General features: G+C 40.4%; 2 protein-coding genes across 3 annotated transcripts in view; both read left to right on the top strand.

The window, feature by feature from the left end:
* The first annotated feature begins 20 nt into the window (after positions 1-20).
* On the top strand, positions 21-8075 carry rab15 (RAB15, member RAS oncogene family). Its single transcript, XM_088286336.1, has 7 exons — positions 21-359; positions 3730-3790; positions 4217-4277; positions 5052-5129; positions 5236-5325; positions 5465-5530; positions 6052-8075. Exons 1-7 carry the CDS (start codon positions 236-238, stop codon positions 6211-6213), a joined length of 642 nt encoding a protein of 213 aa, XP_088142462.1. The 5' UTR covers positions 21-235; the 3' UTR covers positions 6214-8075.
* An 8003-nt stretch (positions 8076-16078) lies between these two features.
* sipa1l1 (signal-induced proliferation-associated 1 like 1) overlaps positions 16079-20049 on the top strand; it is a 43942-nt gene continuing 39971 nt past the window's right edge. For both annotated transcript variants that reach the window (XM_088286334.1, XM_088286335.1), the window contains exon 1: positions 16079-16307. The gene's annotated coding sequence lies outside the window, so the exon portion shown is untranslated. The remainder of the gene's footprint in view (positions 16308-20049) is intronic.

Genomic DNA, 20049 nt, shown 5'->3' with positions numbered 1-20049 from the left:
TTGTTCGAGCTTGACACTGATTCACCGCACCCACTGGAGGCAGGAGGCTGCCTCTGCGTGGTGGTGGTGGGGAAGCTGGAGCATCCTTGTTTTGTCTCAGTCTACAACAAGCAACACATTCTGACGTTGCCAGTTGAAGCTGACATGGCTCGCGAGTGGGGAGCGAGCCGAGCCTCGCTGAGTTAGCCGACTGGCAGCTTTTGTTGACCTCCTCCGTTTCTTTGCATTCAACATCATGGCTAAGCAGTACGATGTGCTCTTCCGACTCCTGCTTCTCGGAGACTCCGGGGTTGGAAAAACATGTTTGCTATGCAGGTTCACCGACAATGAATTTCACCCGTCTCACATTTCAACTATAGGTAAGTGCCACTATATTTTCCACTATATTTTAAATGTTATGCATTAGAGGTCTCAATCGAGTGGGAAAACACAAACTGGCTGCTTTTTTGTTCCAAAATAATATATAGGAGTCATTACTCTGCAAATGAATGTGTTTTCCATTATAGTTGCTGTTGTGTCACTGTATTTTACAATTTTCCCCGTGATTGGCTGGCGACTAGTCCAGGGATTGCCAGAGCCATGATTCAAACCTGCAACCTTTCCATTTAGATTCAATACAGATTAAGCAATCATTTTGTCTGGAGGAGTCGTCCCATTGCTGAACTTTTCATGTATTTGAGGTGAGATTGTTCCTCTTTAGATCCAAACTAGTTGAGACTTGAACGTAATCTCACTACAAATATTTATTTTTATTTTTTTAATCAATGCTGAAATATCCCATCAGGGTCATTTCAGTGGCGGTAGACCTTTTAGGGGGCCTGACTGGGGCTAGGCATCCGCATTAACCTTATCACAACCTAAACCCAAGCATGTCTGCAACAATAGTGATTTTGGTGATTTTTTTTTTTTTTTTTTTTTGGACTGGCTTTCTGTGGTATTCATCCCCATTGCTTTTGGTCGATACTTTCAAATGAAGAGGAACAAAATTACCTCGGATCCAATTTCTTGAATAACAATGAGACAGACATTGAGACAGAGCCAGAAGCAAGTTGAGCGCCCCGCAGAGAGAAAGACGGAGGACTTGGGAGTCCGTGGTTTCCAGAGAGGACAAAGAGCTGGAAAAAGAGACAGTTGAAGATCTTGAGAGTGAAGAAGCTGAATGTGTGAAACGGGCAAAGTGTGACAGACAGACAAAATAATGCAGGTACTGTCTTACTCTATCGTATGTGCATCCATAAACACTGGACCATCAGAGTTGGAGAAGAAAAATACATTTTGCTGCTTATAATAATAATAATAAAAGAGCTTGTTTTTGCCGTTATCTGAAAAATAGCTTTCATTCCGAAGGATAACTGTGACGCAAGTAGGACCTTTCATATCTATTCTTGGAACTGGTTATCTAATTAGCATGTTTCTTATTGCGATTATCGCACTGAATCATACTGCTTGGAACGGTGTCGCAACGCAGCTGTCTTTTCTTTTCCACCGTTGGACAGGATCATTTATTTCTACAGTGCCTGTTTTATTGTATCAAAAAAATTCATGTACCGTAGCTATTTCCGCATGATTAATAAATGATTGCCACTCAGAATAGTTTGTCTCCGAGTTTAGTGCGAGTCTGCAATATTTCATCCGGCCCTCACCATGTGCTTGACTGACCCCACAAAAGTCCAAAGAGCGGAAAAAGCGAGATCTTGATTGGCCACTGTTGATATCCTTCTCAGCCCGGGATCAAGAAATAATTTCGCAGCCTTCGCAGTGACAGAGGGATTACAGTAAACTTTCCTTCCACTCAACTCCTCCGTAAGTCATCAATCCACTACAAAACAACAACAATGCAGCTTTAGGATTTTTATAGTGCACCCAGTGGAGAGTTGGCATTTGAAGAAAAAGTAGGTTAGTGCCTCAATCCAACAACTGACCAAAAAAGATTTTTTGTTGTCTTATCACTTTTGTATCCCACTTATCCTGGTCAGGGAAAATGGTGTGTTGCACTAATCGGTTTATGGTCATTAAACTTTATTCAAATAGAACATTTCATCCACAAGATGCTTTACTCAACTAAAAACATCAACAAACAGAACGACTGAAGACATTCGATACGCTCAGATGACAAAAGTAGCTCATTATATTTATAAAAAAAAAAAAAAAAAAAATGCAGCTTTGCTTGTACATTGTCTGGCCAATTTAAAAAGGCCAAGCTCGGGTGAAAGAAAAAAAAATAACTTAGTTGGATAGATGAAGTTGTGAGTTGCCTCACAAAAAAAAAAGGATGACCGCTGGTTGCCAGGCAACCACATAGCATATTAAGTCCAGACCTGAGGATGATACTAAGAAAGGTACCAGACAGATCTCAAGTGTATTGTTTACCCATATTTTGTGTCTGGCAGTCGCTTCCTGAGCTAAGCTACCAACTTGCTTGACGTAATGTGTGTTTCTATTTCTTTTACTGGGTGAATGTGACACGATATTTTTATTAGGGCTGGACCAGTTTTTTTTTAGTCTTCAAATACATTTACATTTTAACTTGATTTTATATAAATGAGTGAGTTCATAATTTCAAATGTGTGCGGGTGTAAAAGTATTTCAAATGGCCTCTCTCTCTGTTTTGTGGATTTTTTTTCTAATTGCGGGTTGGTCTGGAACATTCATACTTTGCGATAATGATCTGACAATAAGGTTATTATTATCCTGTTTATTATTAAATAATGATGAGCAATAATTGTCTTGAAGTTTGCAGTTTTATGAGCAACAGATGCCACATGTTGCTGCAACGTAAAGGCCTTTTTCCCTAAAAAAAAAAAATAAAATAAAATAAATGACGCATCTGCCCATTCATCCCTCCATCTTAAGCCAGTCGTCCTCCCCACGTCCAAATGTCACCACCTCATCGCTGCCGAATGCTGGAGCACGCTCACTTCATTCGTCAAGTGACTTGTGGCATTTGTCCCCCTTCGTTTACTCAAGGCTTTCACTCTCCTGATTGTGAAGCTCCGCCATGTTCCATTAAATGCAGGCTGCCGTATTGTTCCCTTCCCTATTGTGACAATGGAGTGTGTAAGCTGCAGGAATTCCATCTGCTTTTTTTTTTTCAACAGAAGCATGGCTCAGAAAGAGCGGCCTTAATTGCATGCATTGTTTTAATGAATGGATTTTTTTTTGGGGCAGTTGTGAATTCAGGATTAAGCCTGAGCTTGAGCAGCACCGGTTCCCATTGGATGATCGGATCGTCAACGCGAGTGTCAGTGAACACTTGCGTCGTCACTCAAGTGGAGCGTCCGTTGATTTTTTCCCCGCAGTATCCATACATCTATTTCCTGAAGTACAACTATGAACCTAGAAATTAAATGAAAATTAGAATCGATTGAACCCGGTAGCCGTTTTTTCCCCCCCTATAGTGGGATGCTCGGTCACTTGGGTGTGAGTCAGTTTATCCAACATAAGCTGTTAATTGACTTCTTAGGGAATACTGTGGTCTGTAGAAGTGGTGTGGTTTTATTTTTATTTTTTTTTATTTGGCTTCAGTGGAGGCGGTCATGCAGGGCAGGAAAAGCAAAAAAAAAAAAAAAGACATATAATAACACTTTCAGTGCATTGCTGTGCTAAAGTAAAATAAAGAAAAAGAATGGAATTCTGACGTATTTGATGTCGATACGTTCCTTGAAAGAAATCTGCAGTATAGCGGCGGAGAGGTTTATTCACGTATACTGTAACGATTGTCTCCTGCAGGGATTGACTTCAAAATGAAGACACTGCTAATAGATGGGATCAAAGTGCGGATCCAGATATGGTAAGCATTCACGCGTGTGATCTGTTATTGCACCAGCTGCCCATGCTACCCAAGTGGACATTACGTTATTGGTGTCTATTGTATATAGTCCAGTATTCTAATTTCTCAATGCAATGAAAATTTAAATGAAACGTGTTGATGCTGTTGAGCCACATTGTAGAATATTGAGCATCGAATGATACCATGATTGTTAGTTTTGCATCTTGCCGTACAATCTACATGGCGGAGAAGGTTTTCTTGATCAAAGCATCCACAGTCAATTTTAGAATGAAATTTGAAAAGATGGTGGTTTACTGCTATTTTATTATTTTTTTTTTTTTTCAAAATAAAGCACCTCAATTTACATTTACATATTTTCCTCCTTTTCACTTCCTGTCCACATAATGGTAATATATTTGTTTTGATGTGCGTATTTTGTGTTGCCAGGGACACAGCAGGCCAGGAACGCTATCAGACCATCACCAAGCAGTACTACAGGCGAGCGCAGGTATCAATTTTGTTTTTTGTCAATCTCTCTACGATGCGCAAAAATCAGCAATGACTTTAATTTATTTTTGTTTTACCGTAAATTCTGGATGATAAGCCGCTACTTTTTTTTTTTCCGAGAGTTTGAACCATTCGGCTAACACAAATTTTATTCAACATGGAAAACTGCTGCTTATAGCCTATCATTTAAAAAAAAAAATATCTATATATTTTTTTTTTTTTCAAAAAAAGAGCTGCTGCGGCTTATATACGGTGTACTTTGTAGTCCAGGAATTACTGTAATTTATTATTTTCATTTTAACAGCATTCAGAAAGTACAGTTTGATTTGATTTTTTTTTTTTTTTTGTGAATGTAAATCTAAGCGTGAATGGTTGTTTGTCCATATGTGCCTCTCCACTCTAATGAAGAGAAAAGGTGAAGATGGATCTTCCTGTTGTTTTTTTTCTCTTCCTATTCAAGGCCTCATTCAGTAGCAGTTGTTACTCTGTCTTCCCGTAGCTGAGGTACTTAGTTAAAAAATGCACCGCAGACATGAAAAGAGTGTTGATGTGAATCTTGCTAACAAGAACTGTCACCCTGGAATTGCGCCCGCAGGCTGCACACTACGTCCAATCTACTGGAATTGAATTTTCTATTTACTGGAAAACTGATAATGAAATAGGAAGATCGTGTTTCTTTTAAAGCCTCCTCCGGCCAGTGATACGCAATTTATAATGCTCCGCAGTCTCTGGTGTCACTGTAATTAAAATCTTGCAATCTCCCATCTTTCCTCAGGGAATTTTCTTGGTCTACGACATCACGAGCGAGCGCTCCTTCCAGCACATCATGAAGTGGGCAAGTGATGTGGATGAGGTGAGTTTGATTTTACTGTTTCGTTATTTTAATGAAGTCATTGGGAGCCTAGTGGTTCATATCTGGTTCAAGTGCCTGGTAATTTCCTCATTCCCGCAATTACTAGTACGCGCCAGATAAAGTCCAAAAGATCCTGGTCGGGAACAAGTCGGATGAGGTGGACAAGAGGCAGGTAGCCACAGAGCAAGGTGTCAAGGTGTGTGTGGTCCTTTATTCACTCACTCACAAAAGGTTTGGGTTGTTCATGGCTCAAACACTGGCCGTACATTTTTCTGTTTGACTTGCATTTAAAAGGCCAATTAACCAACCCTTATTTATTGATTTACATCCTCTAGCTGGCCCGAGCTTATGGGATGGATTTTTTCGAGACAAGTGCCTTCACCAACCGTAACATAACAGAGGTGAGAACGTTTTTAACAACAACTGCATCGCATTATGACTGTTAACTCTATATAACGCATTACTGCAAGGGTGTCAAACTCATTTTTGTGGACGGGCCACGTCGTCGTTATGGTTCCCCTCAGAGGGCCGTTGTGACTGTCAACCCATATAAATGTATCATCACCTTACGGTATTTATTATGGAATGCCAGTTTTGGAGTGAGAACTCCAGTAAGTAAATGTTTGTTCAACAATTCTTCAATTTATTTTAAAAGGAGAGGATTGGTAAAAATGAATGGCAATGTTTATATAAGTGAAGAAATGTTCTAGAAACAGGAAGTTGACGCACATTATTTACCATTTGCGGGCCACGTAAAATGAGGTTGGGGGCCAAATCTGGCCCCCGGGCCTCGAGTTTGACACCGGTGTATTACTGGTGCTAAAAGAAAATTTAGGGCCTTAAAAAAAAAAAAAAAAGCTCCATGGTGTATAACCTCATAGAAAAAAATTCTCTCTCTTTCCTAATTTTACATTCCATCAAGACTTTTACACGACTGGCCGAGCAGGTGCTAGCGGCCAACAAGAAGGACCTGGACCTTCTGCGCATGTCTCTCAACGACGAGCTGAACCTGGCTGCTCTGGAGGAAGAGGAGGGACTATGTGACGGCGGGTCCCCCGACCAGGGGAAAGGCTGCTGGTGTTAAAAGACAGAACTCAAGTGTGGCATGTGTGAGAGGACTCTGTTGGAAATTGTAGTATGACAAGCCGTTTGAGCATTTATTGGATATCCAACTTCAGGTCAGTGTCGTAGTGTCCTCACTCACAAGTAGAATGACTGTGTCCTACGAGGAACTTTTTTTTTCCACTAGTAGTGCCACTTTTGGCCTACAAGTATGCAAGTTCTGCTCAAACGGCATTATGGAAAGACATGTGAACATTTATTCCATATCCTTGATAGCAAGTTATAGTCTATGTTAACTATATTTTATTAGTGAGGTGAAATTTCGCACTAGTCGCCCACTATTAGTCTTTTTAAACTACTTGTTAACAGCCCAGTGTTTTTTTTTAAGTGTGTTACGTTGGCGCCCTCTAGTGGTAATAAGAATAACTTAATTAAATGTTCAAACATGCACTCCACTACAGGACATTTAAGTGCAGATCAGTTGTATTTAACCTTGAAGCACAATATAAGTGCAATTCATCTTTTAGAAATGTTTTATGTCCACTAATTGTTGTGTAGTACATTTTAATGAATCAATATTAAAAGTCATTTCTTTTTGTATTTTCCTGTTTAAGGCACAGTGTTAATATTCAATGTTACAATAAAAAAAAAAAAAAAATGCTGCTCTACCTCGTTTTAAATGAACACTTATGCCTAGTACATTGCTATTTTTGAATTTTATTTATGATTTTGAAACTTTAAGAGACCAATTTTTTTTTAGGTGGTACTTAGTTCAACAAACTTGAGAACCACTGTCAAATAGTGCCCTCGTAGCATCTAGTTGTGCTTCTTGTATGCCTAAGTTGTCCTTAATAGGGACGTCAGCGAGTGTACTAGTCGATGGAATTTAACTTGGCTATCCAGGATATTGAATACATGATCAAACAGTTTTCTATATTCTACACACTTAAGACACCTGCTTTGCAGAACGCCGTTTCTAAATCAGTGTAAAGTTTAGGGGATGTCTCCGAGCTATTCCATTTTGTCTTGATTTGTTTCACATCACCTTTTCCTCGCCAGAGCAAATGAGCATTGTCACTATTTGCCCATCATCCACCTCTAGCGTGTTTTTCTGTGAGTACGTACATGTTTTTAAACTCTTTCATGCAGTTGGTGTAATTGTAGGATGCTACCTTAAAATGGGTGCTGAATGGACGCAAGTGGAGTTGGCGATCATTATTGTTGGCATTCAAGCAGTGTGTGCTCCCACGCCTGATTGTTTGCTTCATTTCAGTCATTAATGAAGACAAATTTAACAAAAAAAAACGGTATATATAGTTTTTATTTTTTAGCGTGAATTTGTGACTGTCCTTTTAAATTGGGCGTGCGCACATAATTCTCCCGCAAAAATGTAATGTATTTCCACAAGGTAAGTGCATAGGTAGAGGCCCCACAATGGTGTCAAAAACCGACATCTTTAGAATTTTTTTTTTTTTTTAGTCCATCTAGGCGATAAGTGAACAGTTTTTGCACACTTTTGATTTGACTGCAACTTCAATGAAGTTAAAAATCAAAAATTATGATTCAACCAGAGATGCCTCTCAGAGAGGGAATGAACATCCACTTTGTGCGCATCCTTTTCGTATTCTTAAACGCTACTTGTCGACTTGAAATGACAGTTTGTGTGTGCGTGTGTGTGTGTATGAGCGTGTGGGTGGTGTTGAATGGTGTTCTGGATACTAATCTCCGGTATCATCATGCAGATGTTTAAAAAAAAAATTCTTCCTTCTTTAAATCTACTTTACTAGTATTTGTGGAAATGTATTACACTGTTCAAGCCGAATGCAGCATATTATTCTTGACGAGTTGTCACATGTTTATGAGTAAATACTCGCAGATTTAAAACTGTGTTCAAGGGTGTTTTACTACCGCGAAATGCATTCCATTTCCCTTTGTACACTTTGCTATTTACTCCCATTGTAGCACTTAAAGTAGCTTACCATATTTTTGCCCCCATTGACACCATTTGTAGCGCTTTTCCTCACTCTCATGCCAATGACAAACCTCCCAGATGACTCAGATTATAGCACTTAAAAATATTTTGGTCTTCCCAATGGCTCTCCCATTGTAGTAGGTCGTTTTTATACAACAAAAAAAGTAGAAGTGGTAAGAAGTAGATTGCATTGTAAATTTAATTAATAGATGTAAACGAAAAAGTGTATTTTTTTAATATATTTTCAGGGATTTTATTTGCACATAAAAGCAAACTAGAATAAATTAATAATGTTAATTTATAATAATTAATATTGTTTTTATAATTAATTAGGTTGCAATAATACATAATTAATTGTTTTTTAATTCATATTTTTTTTCATGGACAGCAGTAAAGGACGCACCGTCAATTAATGAAGACACATTTTATTCAAAACATTTAATTCAATCCAGTGAGTTTTTCCACGTAGTTCGCTAATATGACCACTAGATGGCAGATGGAACATAAAAATGTCGCATAGCGGAGGAACTGGGACTCATGTATTATTATGTACAGCAATGAACTGCTACAGCATCATGTGATTCCTCAGGGCAAGAGGAGCTGAGGGTCATTTTTCTCTCCAATAACACCAACATTGTCCCACTAAAACTGCTGGTGATGAACTTGTAAGAGGTTGACAAGGTACTGTGTTCTCTGAGGAAAAAAAAAAGCTGCCAAGCTTTTGTTCATCGCCTCATCCGAGTTGTTCATGTTGTCAACTCGTTAAAGCGCCCGGGGTGACATTAGCATCACCATGAATATGCATGTGGCACTGATATGACAGCTCGCTATCTTGCACCAAGACTGAGTGACACACACTCACGCACACACATATTGTGAACGTGCACGCTGACACGTAACACCCACGCGTGTCCACGCAGACGCGCGCAAGGTAACCGAGTACATTGAGTGCATTATTTAATACTCCTTGATACATGCACGCCAGCTCGATTGCACATGTAAGGAAATGTGGCGCCTCCCTTAATCCATTTACGTTCGTTTGACAGCTTTAGTGCGTAAGATGACAACAAGTTAGTGATGCTCATAGCTGAGGATTTGAAAAATTCAGTGAGGGTCATGGCTGATGCTAACATGGCCTTCAGACGAAAATGCATCTGTGATGAACGCTTGTGAGTGTCTGTAACAATTCCGATGAATAATTAACAGATGGTGCATTATCATTTCATCCAGAGCCTGCGCCTAAAATTGGAATTTATAGCCTTCTATTCCCGCCAATAATATTGATTGCGCATTTTAATCAGAGATGGCTTCATATGTCCCTAAATGTTTTTTTGACACTCACAAAAAAAAAATCATAAAAAAATATTGTTTTTCATAATGCGTCAGTTTTTTTGCGATATTTAGATTTTTTATTTTGTTTTCCATATACCGTATTTTTCGGACTGTAAGATGCACCTAAAATCCTTTCATTTTCTCAGAAATTGACTGTGAGCCTTATAATTGAGCTTATGTATGGAAGTGGAATGAAGTTTTACTTATTTGCCATACTGTCTTATTTTATCCGTTACGATTTATAGTTCGAATATTACGATAGCCACAAATTACTTATCAGTATCGTCTTAGTATTTATTTTTCTGTCATCAAAATCCAAGCTGGACGACGGCTTTTGAAGATTTCCTGATGCATAAATAACATGATATGCATCTCATTTTCATGCACAAATGCAATTAGTGTCCACAGCCTCGATTTCCCAGGAGATGACGACGACAGGCCAACACATGCTACTGATCCTCAAATACCTGACTCACAGTTTTAATTAAGTGTTGGTGCATCCTGCCAACCGATCCAAACACTTTGTGCCGCCCTCCATCCAAAGAGAGCCGAAGCTTTATGGCATGATTGGAGAAAATAGAGGGTACATCACACTTGGAGACTGTGGTGCGTGGGTGGAAGTAAAACCTGAAGGACCTTTCATCCGTCTTTTCGTTCAACCTGTATACTTGGAGTTCTTGTCTGAAACGGAAATGATTAGGAGGGAGCAGACCTTTCAAAATCCACCGGCATGAAGGTAAGGGAACCAAATTTGATGGAAATTTGTTAATATGGTGGTGTTTGTATGTGAAACTGTTTGGTGTGAGTCTAGTACCAGGAAAACTCTCTGACTCTATGAAAAATGTGTTTTAACAAGTTGGCAAACACGAGAGACACTCACTTTTGTTTCCTTGGAAACTAGGTCCAGGGTAGTGATGGGAAAATGAAGCTTCAAATTTGCTTCATGAACCAGTTGTTGTATTTTTGAGTCCTGTAGATGGCACTGTTGTTTTAAATAAAGGGTATAACTTTTTTTTTTTCCTCACCACCTGTTGAGTCTCTCACATTTTGAAAATATATCCATCCATTTTCTATACCGCTTATCCTCTGGTCCAGACAAATAAATCAGCTTTAGAATCATCATTACTTTTCTTTCCCCGAGTTTGAGCCAGATTTTGTCACACACGTCGCTTGTGTCAGACAACACTCTCTGCTGACGAGTGTGCTTTATGATAATCACCAGAGCTGAGAAATGTCAGATTTGCGCTCCAAAAAAAAAAAAAAAAGCTTGCGTTCATCAATTTGGACAAAAAAAGAAAAGAAGTTCCTCTCCACCCCATTAAAAAAAAAACCAAAAAAAAAAAAACCGCCAATCTGCTTTTGGTGGTGAATCACTGCATCAGCAACTTGTCTTTGAGATCAAGCTCTAATCTCGCCGCCTTCTCCTCAATCGCATTAGAGTGCCTGAGCGTGAGAGTGTTCTTTCACTTGAATGCAGAATGTACGGCGATGCTGTTGCTGTTGATGGTGGCGGGGGGGCGTGGGGGGGTCTCTAACAGTGACTGACTCTCCCTGTGTTTGAGCTGTCATTGCAGGTGCAGCCAGGCGGGGGTGGGTGGGGGTTAAACCTGCTCAATGCATATCATCGAAACAACTGCTCATAAAAAAACAAAAAAAAAAAAACAATGACGCTTCTCAACATCTGTTGCATGCTACCGTCCTATTTTCCAACCTCAGCCCCCCCCCCCCCCTAAATCCTGTCAGAGCGCGTCCGTATCCTGGCCAACCACTGGCTCAGCCCCCTCTCCCGCCTCGTGTGAGTTTGGAAATCCACGACATAACACCTGGAGTGTCTCCTCGGGACAATATGTGCTACTTCTGGTGAGAAAATGATCAATGTGCTCACGTGTGACGGGTGCAATGGAGGAGGCGGAGTGGGAGAGTGTGTACATATATATCTTAACCCATATATGTGTGTGTGTGTGTGCGTGTGAGGGAGGGGGGGGTCCTATTTCTGTAAGCTTGAACCGGGTCCAACTGCTAGGCCCTTTTTTATTTTCTCTCTGCAGGGGGTTGTGATGTCATCCTCCCACAACTGCGCTGTGCTTTCACACCAGAGTGACTCACATTGCTTCAGCTCTCAACTGTGTGCGCGCGTGCGTGCGCATGCGGCATACGAGAAATACTTTGAATTCTGTATATGCCGCTACCTCTTCCCGAACGTGTTCTGGAAAGCTGCCTTTTGTGCATCTCTACAAAGAGAGCCTCGGCTTGGAACGATTCCCTAAGATGTTCTGACACCCTCGGATGGCATGTGCACCTCAAGAGATGCACTCCAGTCCAAGTAAGTAAAAGAGTCTTAAAGGGATTCATAACTAATGCATAGCACAGACTTGTAATGGACTTTGCACAATGCCGGTTGAAGCCACACGGGACTGTCGCCCACTCGCTCCTCTTGGCCAGTGGAGATATATTTTAGCCAGTCATTTGGTTTCGTCTGGAGTCGTTCTCACTCTGGGCACGTGGAGGACTTTTGGGGTGCAGGCGCCCCAAACTGGTCAGCAGTAGTCAAAAAGTAATGCACCATGTTAAATTTTTCCCTCAATGTATCCTAAAAAGTATTGTACGATCGAAAGTTAGCCAATTTTCTTTTTTGAAGCATTCCAAAGCACTCATCCCCATAGGAAATAATGGAAGTAGAGACAATCCGTTTCAGGGTCGAATTGCTGCCATCATAAACCTGTCATGGAAGTGTAAAAATTTGCTCTGTTCATTTTATTATGAAGCTGCAAAAAATGGCAAATGATTTAATTATGTATGTATCTGACTTTTTAACATTTTTAGCTTTCACTCCAGTGTAGAAAGTAAAACACTAACAAACGAAAAAAAAAATCTTATTGGGTTGAATGTGAGTCCGTCTACTTCCCATTTCATCTCTACGGCGGCAACATCTTCTGAATTTGAATATGAGTCGCCGTCTATCATTAAGCTAACGCGATTGTAAAGTCATAATTACAGTATTTGTGGACGTCGATATGAAACAATAAAAAGGAAAAGGCAGCTTGCCTTACTGAGATCTGGCAGGTACTTAAAGTTCCCGTGTGATGCCATGCACAGTTGTGATTTCAAACACAGACAATTTGCGACCTGCAGGCCTAAAAAATGTTGGATGAATTCTGAATAGTGGTTAACACTGGCAAGAAAAATGCAGTTAAGATAAGACATCTATTGTGACTAAATGCAATATGTGACTTTTACTTCCCTGCAGCCATCTTGAAAAAAAAAGACTGAATAGAGAAATTGTTTTGCTTTTTCATTTTAATTGTCTCTCCCCAGAGGCACATGCAAGCATGGAATTAAATAACGACGATATCTAATTTGTAATCTACCCGCTGTCTTTCATTCGGCTGGCATTCAATTTAGTGGACAGCAGCTTGTGGTGAAGAGAATTTGTTTGTTTGACTCACTTTAATTTCAATGGTCTGCATGTAGAAAATTAGATTTCAATAAGCGCGATGAAATATTATTTATCACAGTTGAGAGGTCACGGGTTCGAATCTCAGTCAGCGCACCTGCGACCCGTCATGTAAACGTGCTCTATAGAAAATGTAATGAATGGCTGCGAGCAAAGAATGCTTTTGAATTTCAGCGAGTGGACCCTGTTTGCTGCTTTATCAAATGTGCATTTTTTTTTTCTCTCTCTGGGATGAAGTAGTAACAAACCAAAAGCGCAATTACTTTTATTGTGCCGATCAGCCGACCGCGCGGACGTCCTGGCGAAAACAATGTTAACAAGATTGTAATTACACACACTCCTAATGAGACACACTTGCCCCCTCCCCCGCTCACCCCGCCACTCCACAAAAACAAAGTGCATAAAATTCTATTTCCAGAGAGCCTGCATGACTCTCAGCAAAGCGTTGAGAAGAGGCAGCGTATGTGAAAACAACTTGTCGTCTTTCTTCATGTCAATCTCCATTAGTGTTGGAGTGCCGGTTGAGTGGAGCGCCGTGAATGGGCTCCATTCTTTCGGACTGCGCCCCCCCCCACGCCCCCCCCCCCCCACGCCCCCCCCTTCCCACTTGGAGGGGCAACACAGACAGGAATTCCACAGCGTTGCCTCTCTGTGTTACTGCGGTCGTGTAATCTAGAGGTGGTCGCCCCCAGTCTGTGACAACTTGATAAACATGTCCGCCGACCCATTTGTAAAAAGCTCAAGTTTAAAGATGTGATGGCCAAATAAAGATGAGATAAGCGTTTATTGCAGCCGCATTTGGGGAAACGCGATCGCTGAGCTTTGAAATGACACAAGATTCCGAGAGAAAATGGAACTCTCTACATTTTTATAATGCACCAGGAGCCATCTTTTTTTGTTGCTTTATTGAGGACTCATCATAAAATAAAAACAATTAGCATCACCAGGTTAAAAGTTTTTTCGAGTTCTTCCCAGCATGAGATTAAAGACACAACAATTTTCATCGCAGTTTTGCAACTAATTTGTCAGCATAGACCGATCATGTCCGTGTTTGTGTTCGCCTTGCTTAAACGCGTATTGAATTCCATTTTGTCGCTAACCCATTTAGGCTACTTGAGCAAATCCCAGGAGAGGAGCAATTTTTCACCCGAGAACAATCCAAACCACCCACACAAATAAACGCCCCGTGACAGAAAAGGGTGGGTAGCGGTAAGACCCCCACAGAGTTGCGGCAAACTGATGAGATTTTTAATCATGGTAATCTTCTTTCCTTTGTCTTTATTAGATTATGTAAACTCCGATATGACATTTGAGAATGAAGAATGCATAGGTGGAACGTGAAAATAGAGACACGCATATATTTAAGGAAATGCAGCTGAACCAGAATTTAAAAAAAAAAAATTTCATAATGAATTCCTTTATTTTGATTTGAAGTGCCTGTTCTGTGTCCTCGATTAAACATTAAATTGCACATGGAAAATTGTCTTTTTATTGTGTGTTTACAAAAGGTTGTCGAGTGCCTATTTCTCAAAATGTATTTTGAGCGAGCTGACTGAAACCATGAGGTCTAACACAACACTCCCCCCCCCCTTCCGCTGATGTTTCTGTTCCAATGACATAATAAGCTAAATTGACCGAAGACTTTCAAGTGACAGATGGAGTCCGGCCCCCTGGACTACGGCGACGTTGCATCATGTCAAAGTCAAAAAGTAAGTTAAAATGCAGTATTAATCTAGATTAGCATAAACTAACACCGTTAGCAGTGTTAGCTTCTAACAACCAGTGTAATACTGACAAGGTTAGCATTAGCTAACAGCATTAGCAGCTGTTAAATGGGCTCTTATGACTACTGCGGAATATGAATTTAATGTGTTAAAAAATTGGTTTGACACTGATAAATTGTCTTTGAATTTGATTTGAATAAGAAGTTTATAATCTTTGGCACCAGTCAAATTAAACACCAAGTCCAAATTGTGGAACTGTAAAAAGTAAACGTCTCAACTGATTACTCGAGGAAGTAGTCCAAACAGGGGGCATGCACAGGTCTAGGATTTTTTTTCTCTTCAGGTGCTATAATTCAGATGAATTATCCCTTTTTTTTTGTTGCTGCTCATCGGCTCCGCTTCCTCATCTGTAAAAGTAACAAATTCATATTGCCGAAGTGTAGCCTACATCACGTCCAAACAAGAGGAAAGAGACACAACGCCATTTCCTGTTTGGTTTCTTAGCAACCAGCGACAAATATGGCAAGCTTCAGCCAGGCTGCCATCCTCTTTGCGCCACACAAAACAAGTGTGGTGTGAAAGCTCCATTAGTCACGCCACCCCTAGCGCAGCGCCGAGTCGTCATGGTAACGGTTAGTCCAGCAGGGAGCGATGCTGATGAGGACTGGCTCGCGTGCCCTCTCAACGGGCCTGATTTCAGCGAGACAAAAATTATGTGTGTTAAGTTGCCTGAAATTCATAATTCTTGGGTTATTTTGATTAAAGCATGTCACAAACACGTTATCGAGACACATGGAAAACGTTTTAAATTGTGTATAAAGATGAATTAATTAAGGCTGACAGTACACGGGGTGTTAAACCTGATATGTTAATTACGTTTGATTTATATACTGAATAGTCATCAAACTTCAAAATTGATTCATTTTCTCTTTGTCGATCTCTCTCTCTTTTTTAAAGAAACTATTCTTCATCCTTCACAAATGCATAAACAAACAGCACGTGGAATGATTAGAAAATAAATTATATTCGTGCTCCTTCTTAACGTCTCACTTGAAGAAGAAGAATATGGAGAAAAATGACCTAAAACGCTATAAATGCATTTAGAAAGAAGTATCCCACTCGGTGACGGTGTTGTAAAAGTTTATTAAACAAAACCGATCCCCCGAAGCTCCGATTGTTTCAGAAGATTATGTTGCCACGGCAACATGCTGCCTTGTCTCTGGTGCACAAATCTCGCTTCCTTTTTTTTTTTTTCCCCAAATCTTCGATATCGCGAGACTACACGGCACCTGTCGAAACGCTCTTCTTGTTCTCGCGAGAGTCCACATGTGGCCGGAGAGGCTGGTGACCTCATCGGTGGCGAGAGGCGGAGCGAATCTCTGCAACTTTGGATGAACTTCTGATTTGAACACACTAGAAGCGGCAGGCGCAGTGCACGACCGGTGGATTCAACAATTACGCACAAAAAAGGAGTGGACGCTTCTTTTTTTTTTTTTTAAATCTAAATCCTTATGTGCAGTACGTTTTTTTTTCTCAATGAACATCGGCGAACGACTGGCAAGGGTGTGAATTTTTTCCTTTACTACACAGACGAAGGGAACGGGTGGCAATGAAAAGGTGCTGTGAATGAAAAGGTGAGTTCACTCCGACGCACTTTCTAAACATTTTGCTCGTATTTTTTTTTCCTTTTCATTTGGGCTTTGCTTGCGCGTTTCAATTTGTTTGCGCTGCCTCGAGACTAAACAGCGGAAAAAGTTTAGCAAGCAGCCAAGAACACTATGTGATTCCACCGAGTGCTTTAAATTCTACCATCAGATGTATTTCATCTCGAATCGTTGCCGGAAATATTCAATCGCGTTGCAGTTAAATATGCCCTTTTTGACGTGATGTTGCGTCAGCGAAACGTCCGACGCCGAAACTACGGGTTGCTCTGCGGGAACAGGAAACATTAGTAAGAGTGACCATCAAGATCGAGACAATTGTTCTGTCTGCAACCGAAATTGGGGATGGCTTGCTGCAGCCACTCCTCTGCTTTCCTGTGTGTATGTCCATCCTTTCCCTGGGGACGATGCATCTTCCACAGGGAGATTATTTATTCATATCAGAGAGAGAAAATCTTGTGTAGTGTGCAGTCGTATACTCTTGGCATTCATTATTTGATCGAGTATTTGCATTTGAGTGATAAAAGTGCCGAGCAATGCCGTGGATGTTTGTGGGCTGGTTTGCTTGAAAGCACTCTGATGCTTAGTAAAAGCTTCATCAATCAAAATGGTCGACTGTGGAGGCGATTTTCACATTTGAATGGTGACATAATCCGACATGCAATTGATTTCGACATTGATTGATTCTTCTTTTCTGTTAGTGAGCCATGCATTTGTGCACAGCAAGCTGTTTAAACATTAATTTGATAGCCTTATTCTAGTATACTTTTTCACCTCTCTAGTACGGCTTTCTTGACTAATTTAAAACTACATTAGCGGACATCTGCCTGCTTGAACTACTAGTGAAGTGCTATCTCTAAATCTAGTAGATTTTTTTTAATCACTAGTAGTACTGGCAGCACAAAAGTTGTCATCTAGTGCATAGTTTTTTCCTTCCTAGTAGATAAAGCTAACCAGATGATTCATTTATACATTTCACAAGGGAAATTCCGTGTTGCAAAATGCAGAAATGTACTCAACAACGCAAGCAGGCGTACTGACTTTCTAAGAAATGTGAAAAGTCATGCAGTGGTGGGCATTCGTCAGTGCGGTAGTCCGTCGGTGAGCGGTAACACGTCCACGCACGCAGGTGCAGCACACCTGACGCGCATTCGAAATCGAGGAAACAATTTCGCCAATCAGCACACTGGGCACGTGTGTGTGTCAGTTGCTTTTATTTATTTATTTTCTAGATTTGGCTGCGAGTGACGTTGAGTTATTTTCTCAACTTTGATTGGCTATCGCCGACGAGGGGCGGAATCTTAGTGAAACACTGCCGATGCCCGTGGCCGTAATATGTTAAAATTGCGAAGATTAAACATAATAGCTAAACATATGAAAATATTTTTCCACAATTTCTTTATCAATTTTTTTAATAATGCAAACAAATGTGTAGGTTTGGCTTCACGAAACGATATCTTAACTTGTGGACTGTACTTCTCATACCCTGAACTTGATTTTGACAATATATGAAATAAATAAATAATAAAGACCTCTTGCATGAAGACCTAAAAGCAATTTGTGTCAGGTGTGTGTTCAGTTCAATTTCTTTTTCTTTTTTTAAACTACAATATTGACCATTTAGCCTCATTTTGCAGAGCCTCTCGGAGAGAGATGCATGTACTACTTTCCTGTCAAAACAGTGTTCCATGTCAGGTTCAATGGGCAGCATACTTTAAATCTTTGGCACTGTTATTTTTGCAAAAGTATGAAAAAAATTGCACTTGGATCAATCATTTAAACACTCACTAAAGCTGAAGTATGATATTCCGAAAATGAGTTGATATCACTGATCGCATATAATGGCGGTGAAGGTTGAGTGTAGAATTTTTATTCTGACAGAATATGACTCAGAAATGAAGCAAATGATTACCTTAAGCAATTATTTAACTCCAGAAAGGAGGTATTTGTTAATTCTAGCAGCCCATCTCACTTGCAAGTATCTCTCTGTATTGGTTCCCGCTGTGCGATCGCTATTGCTTCTCCTTGCCTTACTGCACCAATCACAATTCCCTTCAACCGTCACGCAGCGACTTTCCTCATCTTGCTTCCTTCCTGTTGAGAAGGCATGCCAGGAAAATGACTTTGTCATCATTCCTGTCTTCTTGGATCACCCTATCTCCACTAACACTCGCATTCCCTCTCTGTTCTTTTTTTTTTTTTTTGTCAGTATTTGAAATGGTTTGTTATCTTATTCAATTGTGAATTCCGCCTGTTTAAGGAATGTTTTACCCGCAAGGTTGTGCTGGAAGTGATTTGCCACCATGCTGGGAAGAATGATGCAATATTTCTATGATGATTCTTTTTTTTAATTTTTTTTATATACCTTTTGATTTGTTGTGGCTTTTTGTGTATTTGTACTGGCAGCAATCATGACTTAGAGTTAGTTTGAGTCCTTCAGTTTTTTTACATGTGGTCTTTGGAAGAACCAACTATTGGTTTGAAATCATAGCTCGTAAAGTGGCACCTTGAAATTCATCCTAAGTCCAGTTCATATTTTGACGACCGAGGCCGTGCCGATCACAATTGCTGATTGATCATCACTCTTCCAGTTTGAAAATTCATATTGCTGCGGTACTGCTGATCAATTGTCGGGTGCCGCTGTCCTCTCATGATGTCATAATGTGATTATTGTTCTAATGCTAATGTCAATAATTGACGCAGGAATTGCAAGTTGTGCAAAAATTGGACATTAGTGGTGAAAAGTTTCGAGACAGTTACACAGTCGCTATCTTAACGTGATAAATAAAAGCGGTTTTGATCAGTCGGTGCTCCCTCCTCGTCAAACATCGCACACAAATGGAATTTAACATCCACTGTCATCCCTGGTAGAATGAATGTACTTTTTGACGTCTATATCCGTCAATGGGAGTGAATGAGTTAAATGCTCAACACGACTCACAGAAAGTCGACGTGAAAGTTCATAAAAAGTTTATCAACACCGATTACGGCTGAGAATTGATTAAAAAATATCTGAAAAACGATTTCTGCTCAGTTAATCACATGGCTACTAGTGATAAACTCAGACTAATTTGACACTAGGTTCTTTGTCACCGCCTTGCGTCGAGTAATTGATATTTTTCGGTGAATGTCCTTCGACTCGCATTTTGCAAAATGCACACACTGTGTTCACCCTTTGCTTGATGAAATGACTTCTCGCAGTCATTTTGTTGGACTCCAAATTAAAGGCAGCGGTCCTCAACCTCCGGCCCGCGGGCCACTTTGGGCCGGGCTGCACGAATGGGGGAAAAAAAAAACAAAAAAACTTGCGGTTGGATGCATGTGAAGATGCTAATTGTCTGGGTCGCGTTACGCTAATATTAAACACACAAGCTAGCAAAATGAGTAACGATAGCATGTACGAAAGCGGTGTCTGCATCTTATTAACCATATTTTAGACCAGGCTTGAGTTTTAGACGTGGCAGACTTCAAAATTCTTTTCAATAAACTGAACACTACGCTCAGACGGCGAATCCTGAGTCACACTTTATGAGAACAATTCTCCAATCCTTTGCAATTATATAAAGCCAGACGAGTGTCTTCCGCTCAAGCGTAAATTCAAGTCGAGTCTCAAAACCTTTGTCTCGTAAGTCTGTACAAGTGTAACTCTCACCATCCAACATTTATGGAAGTGTCGCTGAAATTCCCCACCAACTGCTTTGCCATCTGTTCCCCC

Source organism: Idiotropiscis lumnitzeri, chromosome 21, assembly GCF_059441095.1.
Source record: "Idiotropiscis lumnitzeri isolate Australia: NSW breed Sydney's pygmy pipehorse chromosome 21, RoL_Ilum_1.0, whole genome shotgun sequence".
Classification (NCBI taxonomy): Eukaryota; Metazoa; Chordata; class Actinopteri; order Syngnathiformes; family Syngnathidae; genus Idiotropiscis; species Idiotropiscis lumnitzeri.
Note: the sequence above shows the minus strand (reverse complement) of the source record. Positions and strands in the feature narration are given on the sequence as shown.

Bases quoted from the DNA above. Each gene is read 5' to 3' on its own strand.
- rab15 (XM_088286336.1), top strand. From the start codon at position 236: ATGGCTAAGCAGTACGATGTGCTCTTCCGACTCCTGCTTCTCGGAGAC. The intron at 3,791-4,216 runs GTAAGCATTCAC...TTGTGTTGCCAG, and splicing joins AAAGTGCGGATCCAGATATG to GGACACAGCAGGCCAGGAAC. The intron at 5,130-5,235 runs GTGAGTTTGATT...CGCAATTACTAG, and splicing joins GGGCAAGTGATGTGGATGAG to TACGCGCCAGATAAAGTCCA.